Raw genomic sequence first — 17,486 nt, 5'->3', positions numbered from 1 at the left:
AGTAAATGAGGAAAGGATTTACTGTTCACTTTCGGGGTTTGAGACCTCTGCTGATCTTTTTTTTTTAAGTGAAGACTCAACAAATCGGCTCTCTAAGTATGTAAATATATTACCTGAACCTTCTACAGAGAACAAACCTAAATATGGCATTTTCTGCTAATTTTAGTACAGTTTCTATTCATGTTTATTACATTGGAAAAATGACAGCATGTAAAATGTGCCACTTTTACACAGGTCACATTTTATGTTTGTTTTCCCCCAGCATGCTACATTTTTCAGATAAGCAGAAACTGTTTGGGTGAGGGGGTTGGGGTTAGGGTTCATGGGCCAACATTTGGCTCACAGGCCGCACTTTTGGCATATTATGTTACATTGCACATAAACTTTGCATCCACTGAAAGGTTCTTCAGGGAAGCAACGTTAGTCCTTCTTTGGCTTTGACTAAAGCCGTGGTTCTCATCCCTGGTCATGGTCACATTTTAGTGTTTTGCCTGCTCTTCCACTTGTAGTCCCTCTAATAAATTCATTAACAAGCCCTTTTCTGAGTTGAGGTGGCTGAGTTACAGCAAGAAAGCGCAAACGTGTGCAGGGCAGGCGTATTAAAGAGCCAGATTTTGGAAACAGTGGCCCAGAAGAAAGACTTTGGAGCCTTTGTTTCTAAGAGAGTCGGCTCAGTTCCTAAAGCTGTGAGGTGAGTTTACTCATGTCCATGTGGTTACGTAAAAGTTTGAGGTTGCTTGAAGCGCCAAGGATTAAAATGAGCACACGACTCATTGCTCATGAGCTCCGATGTGAAAGATGACCGCAGTGTTAATGTTCATGTTTTCAAAACTTGACATGTGGTGGTCAGTGTTAGAAAGCACATTAGCCAGTCTGTTTGCCCTTGTTGAATAAAATGTGCTAAGTAATAGACAGGTGTGGATTTAGTGGTTGTGAGGCTCTAGGCTAAAGTCAGGAATCGAGTCAATATATCTAATATTTTGAGATTTTGAGAAAAATCCATTTTGAGATTGTTGTAAAAAAATATTGTAAGATTATTTAAAGTATCCAGATTCCATACTTTTCTTGTTTATTTATTTTTGTCACGTCCACTTATGACATTTCTGTGGGTTTATGTAACAAAAACAGCGATAATCAACTCTTACATGACCATTTTGAACCCCCTCTTTATGTATTAGAATTGAATAGGCTGGTTTTGTTACTGTGCTTTTAAGACTGATGCATGTAAATAGAATCTGTTCTGATTGGCTGCTTTATTAGGCTTTGTTAAAAAGCAATCCTGGCTGAAACACGTTTATACCTTCAGTGTAAAAGGGAGGGGCTAAAGCGCTGTAGTCTGATTTTGTGGATATATTAAATATTTAATGTTTTGGCTTTTATGAAATCACAGAAACAATGAATTCCAATTTCTTGCAACATAGTTTTAAATACAGACTCTAGGGAGTGATTAGTGAACTGGACATCTTAAAACTTTTAAAACTTAAAAGATTTTACATCAAACTCAAACTCAAAATTTTGGTTAATTTGGGTCCTTTCACTTATTTAACTTATTTACAACTAATATAACTTATTTTACTTGGTTTAAGCCATTTTTTTATGTTATTATTATTATATTTATGGCTGCTGTCTGAATATTTCGGTCCTTTTTCAGTTTTTGGAATTTGAACATGCCTGTTGCCCTTCACATTGCACGTAGATTTGATGATGAACGGACCAAAATAAACGCCCTAAAAAGATTTGGAAGAGAGGCCTGTTGCCCTGACGTTCGTTTTCCTTCTGGTGTAAAGTTATCATTTTGGAGATATGAGGCTTTGTTCCAATGGCAGCGATACATTATTATATATATTTTTAATTATTTTATGTGATCTCAAAATACTGGAAGAGAGAAAAGTTACGTCCTTCAAGAAATATACTTAAACCAAGTTAAACTGTCTGCCAATGTGATGCGATTATGTAAAATTACTGTAATAATAATAAAACATGGGCACCATAACAATTGTTTTTAAAAATAATCTTCACAAGGTGAAATTCAGGAGTTAGCCACCTCTCAATAGAAGTACACTATAAATGATGATTTTGTATATATATTTGGAATATTTCTATCTCAATCAAGGTCTTGGGTTTAATCAGATCATATCATAATCCTTGAAAATATATTTTTTTTTCTTTGTTTCTGTGGGACTGCAGTTTAACCTACTTCCGGCTCATGGGGGCCTACATAGGTGGCTGTCTATCTTCGTCTAGTGCAAAGATTAGAGATTTTGTGATAGGTGGAAAAGTCTAGCGTGCTGAAGAATGCGGCATGATAGGGATGTGTGTCCAGGGTTTAAGTGAAGTCTGCAGGCCTGAATCTCCTTCCCAGGCTTTTCTGGACCGAATTCGGGAGCTCAGGGTAGCAGAGTGTGAGTGAAAGCACTTTCTAAAGCCATTACTTTAGGAAACAACATGACTCATTAACATCTGTGCATATGTAAAGGCAAGCTCCCTCTCTCTTCTCTCTCTCAGCTTCCTTCTGTGCACACTTTGCCTTGTAATGAAGAGGCCCCGGACTGGACTGACCACTCAATGCCCCTCAGACCAGAGGGGCGCCATTGTAATGCAGAGCCAGCTCCTCCCTCTCGGATCTGTGGGAGGACAGGGAGTCCTGCAGCAGCACACATTTCAACGGGCTTCACCTTCATCCTGGACCGGGACGAGAGAAGGCCGTGCTGGCAGGGGAAGCTTCATCAGAATAGCGCAGCCCTCAGAGTGGGACCGGCGAGGCCTGCTGAAGAGCGTGGTGAGATGGGGAGCACGACAGAGAGTCAGGCTTCTCTTAACCTCATGGATATGGCACATATAGGATTGGGGGGGTGGGAGGGTGAGGGTGAGGGTGGGGGGGGGGGAGGGGTGTAGAAATCAGCAGGTGCCTGCATGCGCCATTTTAGATGCACAGTGCAGCCTCTGCAGCTTTGCGGCCGTTCTGGCTGTTTCACGCGTGCAGTGAAAAGGAATGTGTGAAAGTGAACGCGTCACGCGAATCCACTGTGCTGTGCTTTCCCCCGGACGACCGGCTCAGACCGCGCGCGCTGTCTCGGCTCCTCCTGAAGCTCCGCTGGAGGCTCGTGGAGAGATTTCTCAGCTCTGCCACAATGTCAGCCTCGCGGATTTTCAAGGGCATCCTGCTGCTGAGGATTTGCTTAGCGGCTACAGAGTGTGTATGTTGGTGCGTGTGCACGGGGGTGGGAGGTGGTGGCGGCGGCGGCGGCGGCGGGGGGAGGGGGGGGTCATGACGTCACCGTGTCCCGATGTAATCCTCTCGCGTCGAGGCTGCGCTGCAGATCAGCAGAAGAAGCAGAAGCAGCGACGGCGGCGGCAAAGGCCAGCGCGCGACACTATCACCGCAGGACGGGATGCGCGAGGATACTTATTTGTTTTTGTTGTTATTTGTTTCTGGGGGGCGGTGGGGGGGTGGGGGGGGGGGTGGTCGAGCCCCACTGCGGCTGCGCGATCTCTTTTTGTTGACGGGCTGCGCGAGGAGCGTCCGCGCCTTTTCCTTTTCGCTGCGATCAGACGTTTTGGATGGTGATGGTAGGGGGGTGGGGGGGTTGGATGGGGGTGGGGGGGGGGGGGGGGGGGGGGGGTTAGGCTGCAGTGGGGAGGGGCGCTGAGGGCTTTTTTCTCTTTTTTTCTGCTGAAGAGCAGCAGCCCGGCTGAGGATGCTGCTGAGAGGAGAGCGGCGATCATCCGGCTTGTTTACAGAGGGATGCACTGGTACTGCGGCAAACCGCCGAGAACTGCAGGTCGCGTTTTGGGGGCTTCTTTAGGGACGCGGCGGAGTCGCTTTTCGACGTCCGACGGATCGCGAAAAGCCTGATCGTTTGATTGTAGGACGGCCGTGTTTTAAACGGCGCGTGCGTTTAGAGCAGACCGTTGGTCTTTTTCTGCGCTGGGCACTGGAGGCCAGCGCTGTGGCGATCTGCGATCTGCGGCGGTGATGCAATAAGAAAAAGAGGGACAATAGCCGCGGCGCGCTTTGCGTTGGAGCTGCGGGGTTTGTGTGCAGGCTAACGCAAAGCCCACTGCGCATGCGCAGCCGGCCTGCTCTGCTTCAGCTCCGCGCTCCCGCTGTGCCTCCTGCGTTTCGATGCTTTCAAACGGTTCGACGCGATTTGCGACAGATTTCCCCCCTTTTTTATTATTATTATTTATGTCGGACAGTAACCGCCCAGGGCTCTTCCCGTCGCAGGCGCGCGCGCTCCCCCGGGACTCTGCCTCTCTGCGTGTTCACGGCGGACCTTGATTTAATGTCCATACAATTAAGGCACGCGGTGAATGCCAAGAGAGGGTCCTCCAACTCTGCGGAACCGGGAGTCGTACACGGACACCGTTTTGGGGCGAGGCATGATGGGAATAGTAATTCAGTAGCTGACGAGAAAGAGGGAGAGAGAGAGAGAGAGAGAGAGAGAGAGAGAGAGATGCCCTCCTCCCTTTGGAAAAAGCCTTGCCTTTCATACATCTGCTCACACTGCGGTAGAGACGAGCATCAGATGGTTAATGAGCTCTGAACCTGAAGCTCTGTGATAAAGGGACAGAGATCAGGTTTACAGTAAGTCTCAATGCGCCGTGTTTTCTCTCTTACCTCCACTCAGTGAGTCCTGATGTTGGTCCATTGATCTATTTCCTATGCAGAAAACTGTTGTGCCTATCAATATCCTAATAACCACCCATTACAGTGATAGTACTAGTAGCAATGCATTAGTATTAGTGCTACTACCAACGCTAATAATACTAGTAATACGATACCAGTAGAAAACTCCCATTACTCAGTATAACAGAGGGAGAGAGTCTCAGTTAGCCTCTGCAATTCTCAGTTTGAAGAGCTTTAAAATACTACCTGTGTTTAATCTCTGCAGAGCTGAAAGCCAGGGCTGCTTACTGCACACCTCCTTTGATTTCTTCATGCCTGTTAATAAAATGTTTTCTAAATGACCACGACTGCTAGAATTCCAGTGATCATTTTTACTTTCCTTTGTCTTCTTCAGACTCTTGGCTTATTGAAGAGCACCTGCCCTTCACAACACGGCAGGACAGAGCACATAAATAAATGAAAGACTTAAAAACTCAGAAGGGACTTTTTTTTGCTTATTAAATAGGGCAAGTGACTCTCAGTGGAGTTTGAGTCTTGCAGGATGCGGGGAAAAAGCAGAAGCCTGGATGCTCAGTGTTGGGGACTGAAACTTTCGACTAACTAGTGCGTTTGTTTTGTTATCAGCACAGGTGCGCATCAGATTAAAACCCACAGCGGAACGTGCTGTAGCCTACCTGAAGAGATGACGCAAAGAGAGAACTGTGGGATATGCGGCTCAAAAACAGTCATTTTCAGCATGTAAATAAAGGGGAATAGCTATTACAGGTATAAAGGGGGATCTGCCGGGTAGGTCAGTAATACAGGCCAGGGCGACTCGTGTACAGTACAGTATAGTCACTTCATTACCAAGTATAAAAAATCCTGGATATACTGGCAACAATATGATTTCAGCCTCACCAGCAGTTGGATAAGGGAGTCCGTCATCCACATTAAACGCAGGTTCACCTGAACAGCCAACATATTTAACAGTGAAGTGCACCTATTAGCAGGATCTTGGGGGATAATGTAGGTATAGCCTATGCCTATATATATATACACACACACACACACACACACACACACACACACACACACACACACACCTCTACCCACACATATACCTCTCATCTTCCCATGAGGTATATAAATGTCATAAGAAAACTAGAGGAATGTTGTTTTTCATATTAACTCGCTTATAATTTATACGTGTATATATACATACATACATATACACAAACACACACACACACCCACACCCTAAACTCCTAAACCCAGTCTAACTAGATACTTTGTGACCCAAAATTGTGTTTCTGTAATGCAGATTTTACATTCTAGCTTGTGACTCAACAGCACAGGTCGATTAATTGACAGAGTCTTTCTGCCACATGAGCAAAACCGAAGTTGCCCTGTTGGCATGACCTTATTTGTGTAACAGTAACTGGCCACTCAGACTTCACGGTAGGTTTTCGGGGATGTTAACATGACCTTCTTCTTTAGGCATACGCCAATATACTTAAACATCATTAGAAGAACTGCAGGAATGTAGAATTTCCCACACTGGCCAGCGCAACACAAGCATGCCAGCCAAACCCAGCCTGACTACATCACTGCCTCGGCCCAGTATGGTACTGATGTAAAGCTGATCTTACATTTTAATTCGTAACCGTCACAGGAGGGTGAATTTGAACTTTTACAAACTACTTTAAATACACAGAAGAAAATGGAAAGAAATGGAAAGGAAAAAAAAAATAAATGCATGACCCAAAAAAGTCCTGCAAAAGACAACTTGGTAAAATCAAAGCCCCTGAACACCAGTTACAACATATAGTATTATTTTAATAATGACCATGATCAAATCTAAGAACGTGATAGATAGTGACCTTCCATACAATGCATATTCATTTTCAGGGGTGACAAACGCTTGTCTTGTAATTTTTTAGTATGTCATATATTCTCATGAATCATCTGTTATATGATTATATAAATCTGAATCCCTCACAAGATACACTCCCTCTCTTTCACACAGAAACACACAACCGCGCACACGCACGCACGCACGCATGCACGCACACAGGTCCTAAAAATAAAAAAAGAAAGAAAAAAAACGTCACGCACAGAAACCATATACTCTTTTTGTTTTGTTTTTTTTCTTACTTTTAACAGTAAATCAGTAACATTAATTTTTCAGGTTACACATTTGAGGCGTTCTCCGTTATTATATGCTCCTACGTTAAAGCTTAGCATTATACTGAGGACAAGGGGAAGAAAAGATCAATAAACTGAATTCTGTTAAGAAACCACAAAAAAAAAAAAAACAACAAAAAAAAAAAAAAAACAAAACAAAAAAAAAAGGGAAGTGATGCACCTAGACTGATTTAAAAAAAGCAGTGAATGCTACATTTCTCTCAAATTGGCTTAAACAAAGAAACAGCGACCTCTGCTGGGCATCAGTGGAACAGTACAAAGTTACAACGCTGCTTTTAAAACAATAAGCAGAGTATAACAGAATCATAGCACTTGGCTCAGAACCGTAACTCAAACTGTAAATTATTTTTTCGTCTTTAGTCCAGCCAGTGATGTTGACTTCCCTTGGGTAGAGGGTGCATGGGACGTCTTTTTCCCTGATTATGCTGTTGAGGTATAGTACAGCAATTACTTAACGGTTTTGATGACGCTATAGCTTTAAAAATGTTAAGGCTCCAAGCAGGAAAACAAAAGAAAACAAAAAAAAAGGAAAAAAATCAAAAAGTATTGTGACCAATGTGACTAGCCACACACAAAAAAGTTATAAGCTGAGTGTTACATAATTCAAAAAATATAGTTTTCTTTTACATCAACATTATCATCTTTTATCAAGACACATTTCATTGTCCCTTATACGCAGTTGCACATATACTCCCCCAGGACCTTCCTCAGTCAACCCCTTTTGAAACCCCCACACCAACAACAATAAGGATGCACAGAACGTCACCTTGATTGTACAAATTTAAACTGGCCAAGTACAGTTACTGATGCTGGGGAGCAGCCCCGGTGGTTCTGGATGGTTCTTCTCCCTCCACCTTACCAACCACCACAATGTCATCACATCCTCTCAAACACTCACAAATGTAATCACAGGCTTTTAACACTCATTCAAGTCACCTTGACAACTCTCACTGCCAGCGTTGAGAGGAAGCAGGGAGGAATGGGGTGGGACCAAACAAAAATTGGGGAGGAAAAAAAAAAAAAAAATGTGCAGACAATTGTTGGTCAAAGTTGGGGGGAAAAAAAATAATAAATGAGGGAGGTGTGTGAAAACCCAACAAAACGACAGAAGAGACGAAGAAGACCACGATGCCGTTAAATCAACTTCATCCCTCACGGAGCCAGAACCAGAAGAGCAGAGGTTTGAGTTCGACGCTGGCCCAAGTCACCAGAATTAAATAGAGAAAACAAAAATGGCTGTTCGTTTTTCTTTTTAAATTTCTTCTTGTGTCCTCTTTTTAAATTTAATTTTCAAATGGTCAGTCCTAAAACAACCGTTGATCAAGCTATGGGGGTGCAGTCTTCTACTGTTTACTTCGATTTTGGCGTTCCTGGAAGAAGAAGAAGAAGAAGAAAAGATGAAGAAAAGATGAAGGGTGGTCAAGCGGATGCAAACTTTTAGTTCCATTAGAGCAGCGCCTTTGCACGGCACTGCCGATGCATGACATCTGTATTCCACACACAGAGACTGCCACTAAACCCAACACGCACCCCACCCCCAACCTTTTACCTGATCCAGTCGGGATCGATTCTGGATTGGAGCAGGTTCATAGTTCTGCCATGGTAGACAAGAAGAGAAGAGTGATTAGCATTCCTCACAACACACTGTGGCCCACCCAAGAAGACCACCTTTTGTAAATACCACATTGTAGTGGAACAGACAGTAAGTGGCATTAAAATTGTCAATGTTCAGCAAGAATTTGTGCAAACCATAACAAGACAAGCTACAAACCTCGAGAGCAGACGCTTCTGCTTAAATCACTTCTGTTTTCATCAGTGCACTCAACAAATATAAAACACTGTAGCCCATTTGTCGGCTCTGATGAACCGGATAACAGTACATAAGGGAACCAGCAGAAGCAACGATTACAAGCTCTGCCTTATTGTTTTCATTACCTTTCAATGACATTCGAGCAAAATCCTTAAAAAGCAAAAAACATTTTTACTTGAACAAATTGGAAAACGCATCGCAAAGAAATCTGCTCACTTTTCAACGTGCTTGAAACTCAATTTGTAATGAACTGTTCCAGAAGGCAAAGCTGACGGTGGCACACGGTAATTTCAGCGACATGACACCACATTCGAAACCAACCCAAAACCAAGAGTGTAAGGACAGCGTAAGCCCATCAGTCATCGCCAAAGGAGGGGGGAGAAAAATGAAAATAATAAAATCATCTCTTGCAAACAAGCTTCAATGTCACAGGGCGCAGGTACACGGTGCCCTACTCCAGATATGAAAACACTTCAGTGATTTAAATGAAGCGCCTTGATTTATTCGCTTTCTCCCAAATGAAATACGAACCAGGCAAAGAGCTCATATACACAGTCGTTATCGGAGAGGTGCTGACACATTTTGGAAATCCCATCAGTCACTGCCAAAATGACCCATTGCACCACTTTGTTATTTACTCACAAAGCTTGGTTTAGATCATTGTTCATTGAACAATGATCACATCACATCAGCAGGTATCCAATCAGCTCAACAAGTGATCAGTTTTGCAGAGCAGTAGCTGTTTGGTTTTGGGGAAATGGACACGGTCTATGACGAGGATGCCAATTCCGGTTGGGTAGAGCAATTTGGTGATTTCCCTCCAACAAATCCTATGGCCTGTCCCACGAAGCAGGACTTCTCATTTAGCCAGCTAACTTCAAGCTAAGCTCGATTTAAGCTTGTTTGTCTCATGATGGTAGATCACTTTTTCCAGGATGCATCACCATGGCAAGTTATGCTGCATGCTTTACCAGCCATAGCATCAGATTATGAACAGCTATTTGACCGATGGGGCTCTGGTATCATTAATCAGGGACAGCCTTCTCATGGAAGTGGACCCCTCCGGTGCTTTTTCCTCCCCCCCCTCCCTTTTTTTAAATTGCATGACATCAAACTTGTGAAAAATCCCTCTTTTTGTTAAACGAAACAAAAATCACACTACACACACACCAAGAATAATAATAAAAAAAAGCTAATTTCTACAAATTTATGTAGTACAATTTCCTTTCCTTTGAAAAATAAGCCACTAGACTCTCCGTTTCAAGTGTTCAGGTGTCACACAGTCCCAGGTGAACATGCTTAATGAGACAGGCGCCTGGTAATAAACTGATGAGCCGAATCACACGCACACCACATGATTGCGCGTGCCGGTCACCAAACTGTGCTCCAGAACAGATGACTCCTGGTTCATGGCCTCAGAATTTCAGTAGAAAATTCTCATCAAAATTTCTGCTTCTTCAAACTTTGCGACTGTTGTTTATTTGTGCTTCTGAAGTCTAAATGAGCAAACAATACCGCCTATTGTGTTTTTAAGGCAGTTCGTGCTGCATTTTTTCAGAATTTGATGTGACATTAATAAACAAGCATATGTACTAAAAGATTTGCTAGGGTGTAATCAGGCATTTGGGGGCTGGAGGCTAGAGAACCAGCCTTGTGACTGGAAGGTTCGTTCCTCTGAGCCAACAGTATGGACCGAGGTGCCCTTAAGATAGGCACCTAACCCCAATTGCTCCAAGGGCACTGCAGACAGGGCTGCCCACCACTATGGGCAAGTGCGCTCACTGCCCTCTAGTGCGTCTTCACCAGTGTGTATTTGGGGTTTCACTGGACTGATGGGTTAGAGTGTGGAGGCAAAATTTCCCTGTTGTGGGACCAATAAGGGTCTCAATCTTAATCTTAAAACAATATATTGTGACAAAATGTTGATCACCACACTGATGAAGGTACCAACTAAATTCTAGTAATTATGCCATCTAATGCAACTGAACTGTTTGTGAGCTTTGGTGTCAATCACAAAAAACACATTCTTTGCCATTTGCCACCCTCCCAACTCCAATTTCTATCGTCGTTTGTGGGCTGTGCAACAACATTGACACGGTCATCATTTCACTTCAGGCATTAAAATTTTCTTTACAATACTGAAACAATCACGCGAGTGTCGTGAAAATAAACTAATTGCAAACTGTGCATATCATCACACCTTTATAACTGAAAGGAGAAGAAAACAAGTTATTGTGATGTGAGGATTACCTTTCTCACCACCTCTTCTTCCTCCTGCCTTTTCTCGTAGTGCGAGAAATCATCGAAGATGGAGGTGGTATGTTTGTAGGTGGCGATGATCTTCAGCACCTGCTTGGCCTTTTCCAGAGGCACCTCCTGCGTGTCACGTGAGTTGGTCACCGGCTTATTGTCGTTGTTCTCCAGCCGGATGTGCCTGAGCTGACTGTTGGGCACGTCCTTAACAAACAGCCAGTCCACATCAAATTTGCCTTTCCACTTGTCCTGTGCCCAGACGCCAGCACTGGTACCGTAGTCCACGGGCGAGCGCATCTCGGCCACGCCGCAGAAGTGCCCACTGCCGTTGACGCTGAACAGCAGGTAGACGGGGCCCTTACCGTTGATGGCTCGGAAGGCCGCATCCAACCGCTTGTTGCCATGCTCCGTGCTGCACCAGATTGAGTACTTGATGGATCGGTGGATATCGTCCTCCGAGTAGCTCTTAATGATGAACACACGACCGTTCTTTAAGTTCCAGTCGAAGTCCTTGGGGTTGTAGCTGTGCGCCGCACGCAGCTTCTCCAGGACCGGGTGCGACTCACCTGCGCCGGAGCCTGGGGGTCCACCTCCACCCCCATTGCCCACACCCCCACCACTGGAGGAGCCACTGCTGTCCACACTGCCGCCTCCGCCATAGCCCGGGTTGCGGTTTCGTGGCGCGATCCACCGGGTCTGAGGGGGCGGGGCTGAGGTGTGATTCTGGTAAGGCTGAGGAGGAGGTGGAGCCGGCGTGCCCATCTGCTGAGTGAGGGATTGGGCGGAGGGCATGGGTGGCTGCGGAGGGGGAGGGAGCCCATGGGGGTGAGGGGGCAGGTGGCCATGAGAGAGAGGTGGATGCTGCTGCTGGTGCTGGGGAGGCAATGGTGAGGCCACTTTGGTCACGGGCCCCTTGTTGTCCCAAGTGCCAATGTCCATGTTGTGTTTGATGGGTGGTGGAGGTAACGCACCCCCAGCCATAGTCATCCCGGGTTTGGTTTTGACCTTAAGTTGCTGCGGTTTTGCCGGCTTACTCGCAATGGCTGCCCAGGATGTTGGTTTGGGGGGTGGCATGCCTATAGGGGTTCCACCGTTACCTGTGGCTACCGCTGCTGCCACTGCCCCGCCGCCAATCACTGAACCCACGGTCTTGACACCTGACCCACCACCTGTGACGTCACCGCCAATCTTTAGCCCAACCATGCCCTGCTCCAGACTGTTCATGCCTGGTGCCTTGCTCAGGGTGTCACTGTGGAAGCCTGTCTGCCCATCCGGCACCAGGGTACCACCTAGGGAGCTGGGCGGGTAGCTGTAGCTGCCCCCGTAAGCAGAACTCTGAGTTTGCTGACCCTGAGAGCCACTGGTGCCCCAGGCTGAGAAAGCAGGGTTCTCTGGGAAAAAATTAAAGCGGTGGGGGTAGATGCTACTGCCCAAACCCCCTGGCTGTCCAAACACAGTGTCGTGCATGAAATGATGGTCTCCATTACTGAGAGGGGCATAAGGGGTGAGATAGGGAATGGGAGGGTCACCGCCAGTTGACCAGGGAGCCTCGCTAAGGGGGTAGGGGAACCCAATGGATGGCGCATAGTAGCTGGATAAGTAGGGGTCAGTCATGGATTGGTAGCTGTTGTTCTGGAACATAGAAATGTTGTGGTTTGATCTTTGTAATAAAAATCAGTGCAATGTCAACACAAATCCACAAAAACAAATCTTCAGCATAATTCCAACAGTCTGTCTCGCACAATAGTCTAATTATAGAGTTTTATATACCTATTTAAATCAAAACCAACGTTAAGGCAGGTCAATGTTTCAATGAAATAACAAGAAAGCAATAAAACCATCAGAAAGAGAAAGCAATCAAATCCAAAATACCCATAATTTGTCTAAAACAAGTTCATGTGTCTCCTTTAATTAGACGCACACCTAGATTTTATAATTGGTAAAAACAACATCCCTCCATTTCACAACATCAAAACAAGGACAAACATATATAGAGAACTTTCTCACCGGATTAGATTGGCCAGTGAGGTATGGTTCAAAGTCATTGTCATGGACCGTTTCCTTTTGGTGAAGTGAGCCATTTTGCACTAAAACAGAAAACATAGCTCTGTGACCAACCAATTAGCACAGAAAGCTAGAATTACACATTGCACATTTTCTCCAAATTTAAACAAAAACAGTTTCCCCCCCAGTGCACATCAGCTGCATCAGTCAGCTGAACCTCATAGCAGTAAACTTCTCTACACGCCTGACGATGGTGCACCACTGAAACAAGGAGCGGTACCCCTCTGAGATTTAGACCTGCAAATCTAGACTAGCCTCTGCATTCCCAATCTGTGTTAATTGCTGGTGAGGCAAGTCAATGATAAACACTCATTTTACAACAACACATTTTAATTCACCAAGCATAAATAGTGGTTGATTTGACCCATAGGACCACCCTATTCGCACAAATGAGGAAACATACAGGTTAAATCCTTATTTAACTGGAAAGGAATCATCTGAAACACTGTCATTGTAATCATGTGCCTATTACTCCGTATCTCAGTGAATCACCTGGGGACCAGACGTTAAATAAAACTGCTAATGGAGTGAACACGAGTACTGGACACAGCTGCTGAGATGTAAGCAGCCGTACACCAAAAGCTCACCCCAGTGTTGTGTAATCCCAGAGCAGACTCAGGATGCTCCAGTCGTGCTCTCCACGGTTAAAAACCAGCATCAATCTGCTAAACTGCAGCTTGACCAGGTGTGCTACCACACCGTGTCTGAAATTTCACGCCGCTTTAGTTGCGATCAGGAAAATAAAATGAACACGCACGGAAATTCCCGTTAGGCCACGGCAACGAACGGCGACTCGCATCACAACCAGACCCAACCGCGGACCGACGGCGAAGCTTCACGTCCCCTGTAAATCCCCTCTTACCTGGCTTCATTTACCTTCGCTAGACTGACAGCTCAAATCTACCTGCCTGGCGAGAGCATGAAAACACGAAGCGCCGTAAGGTTAGCCGTGTTAGCTAGCTTACCTTTAGCATCTTGTCCTTTCGACGTCTTCGGGTTCCGTGTGCGCAGATTACGCGGGGAGAGGTGGAGGAAACAAAACACACATTTCATTAAACTTTGTCTTCGACAACAACAACAACACACATGGTCGTTCAGTAAGCGTGAAACATACGTCCCAGGTTCCCTCCGCAAGTCGGCCCTGATCTTTCAGGGTTAGCGCCCATCGTGAGAAAACACGTCAAATGTAGCTACAAACTAGCTAAACTGGCACTTTCTCGAGCAGACGACATCATTTATCGCCAGATCAGCGACGTGCGCTCACTGTTACGGCGCTAATCAGCCGCCTACCGATTCACGGGTCCTTTTTGGCCAAAGCGGGGCAGGTTACACCACCGGGCTTGTGTAAATCAGCTGAAAAGAGCGCTAGCTAACAAGCTAACTTAGTTGACTGTAAATGAAGTTCTGTCAGGAGCGCCTCAGCTGATGCTACATTTAATCCGTCAAGCAACTGATGGAAAACGTCGCCAGGGCCAACTAGGCAAGGCTTTTTTTCCCGCGTGCTTAGCCTGGTACCACCACCACACGTTCATGTGACCGTGAGCCCAAACAGCAGGCGAGCTAAAGAGCGAAGCGGTCCGCAGTAGCCGCTGGCTAACGTTAGTTAGCTTAGCAACAGCGGAGTGGACGCGCAGTGCCCGTTTCTCGCGGCTCAAGCCGAGGCCTCAGCTGCGCTCTGAGCCGGGGGCCAGGCACATATTAGCACATATTTCTCCGGCAAACGGAGCTGTAATGAAGCCTACCTGAGGATCAATACTGGTGGTAGACATAATTCATCAACAGAGCCTCTGTAATCGCCAGGAGTTTTGAAAACGGTCGGGTTGGCGAGCGTATTTCCAAAGCCCGTGTTTCCTTCCTCGGTTCCTTTTCGCTGGCTGCTGTTTTTTTTTCCTCTCTTACGGCTCGATCCTCAGCAACTTCCACGGCGAGACTGGGTCAATCCCGATACCGGAGTACACCGCAACCGGGTCCGCGCGTCTTTCTGCGGTCGCTGTAAGGTCCAGTGCAGTAGATTTAGTCCAGTTCGGTTGCGCGGCGGGCTCTTTTTGGAGGTTTTTCCTACTCTCCTCGCAGCCTTCAGTTTATTGTGCAGCCCAGTTCACTTCCCCCAGCTCCATCCGGGATCTGCGCACAGCCGGCTGACGTCACGGACACCGGGTGGCCACGCGGAGGGAAACGGACGGAGAGTCAGCGGTTCGGTTCTGGACACGGGCGAGTTTAGAGGCAGGAAAAAACTGGAAAATCGCCAGAGCTGTTTCTCACACCAGGGAAGCTTAACATTCACGAAATAAAACCAGCCCAACTTCACTCGCCGTGGTAAGGAAAATGTCAGTAAAGCCGAAACGTGTAACACAGCCGAAGACTTGAGTTGTGCTGATGGTCCAAGTCCAGATGTCTCGATTCCGTTCTTGTGCACTGGCCAGTGTCTCTGCTTCGGTTCCCCGCTGTTATCTTCGCACCTCCGGTGGACAGTTTTAAACAGGGAGCGTCAGCAGGTCTGGAGAACGAGCGCAGTGCTGCGTTTGGACAAGGCCGCTTAATATTTACATTAATTTCGCTGTTTTACTTTTTATTTGAAATGAATGCGAATGTAACCGCTCAGTTGGTTTCTGAAGTAATTTGAGTGACGTCTGTTTCCCTTATCTGTAGGAAGTGAAACGTGTTCCAGTACATGGCTGACATAATTAACAGTAAATCATTTTTTGATGCGCTGTCCTTCAGTCACACAGGATCAGACTCATAACTGCACACATGACAGTTGCAGGCCAGTTCAAATGAGGTGTAATGATCACACTTGAACATTTACAGTCATGAAGGTTACAGGTTGAATTTTATCAGCTATGAAATAAACTCAGCTCAGTATATACTCAGTATGTGAAACTCACATAGAGAAAGCAATGATTTGTAAATTAAATATAAATAAGAATGGATGTTTTATGCTTTATTTTAGCAACTTGAATGTTTTTTTTGTAGACAAATGCTCGATCTGAGACTGATGTCTGCACTATGTTCCTGAAAAATGTTGGGACGGGGGCAATTTACAAATAGGAATGTTATGATTTGGCCAAAATACATCGCAAACAGGTGATGGAAACATGCTTTGATAGAAAAGCAGCATCCGGGAAAGACCTAACACTTTATGAGCAAGGATGGGTTTGCAAAAACATGCTTCACCAAGTGACCCAAAAGTTTGTTAGCTGCTCCACTGGTTTGTCAGCATGTGAGAGAGCAAGACTTTAGACATTTTAAGTATTGTGTTACGTTCTTATTTACTAAAAAAAGTGAAATTTATGTATTAACTGAACTGGCCTTCTCAAAACTCAGCACTCCACTCCTCCAACTCTGCTAATGCTCACTTTTACAAGAGGTACACACACACACACACACGTTTGGGAGGTGGTGAAAGTGATGAATACATCTTTTAAAATTACAGCAATAGGGTGGCTTTGGGTATTTGTAAGTGAACATGAAATATAGCTCAGTGTTACAGGTCATCATATGTGACACGCGTGTCTCAGGCCTTGAATGGCAATTTAATTTAAAGCAAATTAAAGTTGCTCTAGAAAAGCGGAACAAAGCTCACAGGCTGTCCTGAGAATTCTAAGCCTAAAACCTAATCCTAACCTTAACAATGCATTTTTTAAGTATTATGAGAACCAGCAAAGGTGATATAAGGACATTCTTACTATACATATAGAATGAACATTTGCAGAAACACAAAGACACAGAGTGATAAAATCAGCAAGCATGTTTAATGTAAACTCTAATTCTGGTACACCAGTTCTGTGTCATGGCCACAAATAATATTCTAAGAAGACAATCCCAAAAATCTTTTCATCTTATCATTTTAGGTTTGTCTTTTTGGAAAGTCACATGCAGGGTGTAAACTGTATTTTGATGCACTTATTCCAAATTCCACCAAAAATAAGATCCATATTCCAAATGAGATAAAGGATGTTTTGTTAAATTTTGTTTGGAAGCGTCCATGCAAATCATTGTACACTACACGGTTCAACGATGCTCTAATTCAATATTATTGATTCTTAGATACAAAAAGAATCTAAAGGATCCGTGTGAGATTCCGTCAAAATCAGAAAAGGATCCAAAAATATCCAAGGAATTTGGGATCATCTTTTTTGGAATCTCATATTTAAGCACCCAGAAACTGTACATTATCATTCTGATGCATTGTGTGATTCTGTATAATGGTTCTAGCTGTAGTTCTAGGCAATGATTCGAAGTGAATTCAAACAGATGATCTCAAGGAGAGAGTCGTCTTTTTTTTTACGTCTTATGCAGCAACTAAACAACTATAAGCAAAACTATTCCTTTGTTTCAAAACGTTGATCCCAATGGCCAAAAAGGGATCTTTCCTTGTCTTATTGAAATCTCACATGCAGGTATGTTTCCCGAAAAGACGAAAGACGAACCCGACGGCCACAGAAGCATCATTTATTTTAATTTAGGACATCAGTTCAGTCTTTTTGGAATTCAAACTTATGACAGAGACTGAACAGTGGTAAGAGTTATTCAAGCTAGCTTGCT

At 44.8% G+C, this 17,486-nt stretch overlaps 1 protein-coding gene across 1 annotated transcript; it reads right to left on the bottom strand.

The window, feature by feature from the left end:
- Positions 1-6,424: 6,424 nt before the first annotated feature.
- Positions 6,425-15,244, bottom strand: ythdf1 (YTH N(6)-methyladenosine RNA binding protein 1). The gene is made up of 6 exons (XM_017714734.2): positions 14,684-15,244; positions 13,907-13,931; positions 12,885-12,964; positions 10,875-12,509; positions 8,364-8,408; positions 6,425-8,184 (listed from the first exon to the last, which is right to left on the bottom strand). Exons 1-6 carry the CDS (start codon positions 14,708-14,710, stop codon positions 8,158-8,160), a joined length of 1,839 nt encoding a protein of 612 aa, XP_017570223.1. The 5' UTR covers positions 14,711-15,244; the 3' UTR covers positions 6,425-8,157.
- Between the last annotated feature and the right edge of the window lie 2,242 nt (positions 15,245-17,486).

This window comes from Pygocentrus nattereri, chromosome 28, assembly GCF_015220715.1.
Source record: "Pygocentrus nattereri isolate fPygNat1 chromosome 28, fPygNat1.pri, whole genome shotgun sequence".
NCBI classification, from domain to species: domain Eukaryota; kingdom Metazoa; phylum Chordata; class Actinopteri; order Characiformes; family Serrasalmidae; genus Pygocentrus; species Pygocentrus nattereri.
This window is presented reverse-complemented; position numbering and strand designations above follow the sequence as displayed.

Bases quoted from the DNA above. Each gene is read 5' to 3' on its own strand.
- ythdf1 (XM_017714734.2), bottom strand. From the start codon at position 14,710: ATGTCTACCACCAGTATTGATCCTCAG. The intron at 13,932-14,683 runs GTAGGCTTCATT...CGGAACCCGAAG, and splicing joins CCACCAGTATTGATCCTCAG to ACGTCGAAAGGACAAGATGC. The intron at 8,409-10,874 runs GTAATCCTCACA...CTACCATGGCAG, and splicing joins AAGAAGAGGTGGTGAGAAAG to AACTATGAACCTGCTCCAAT.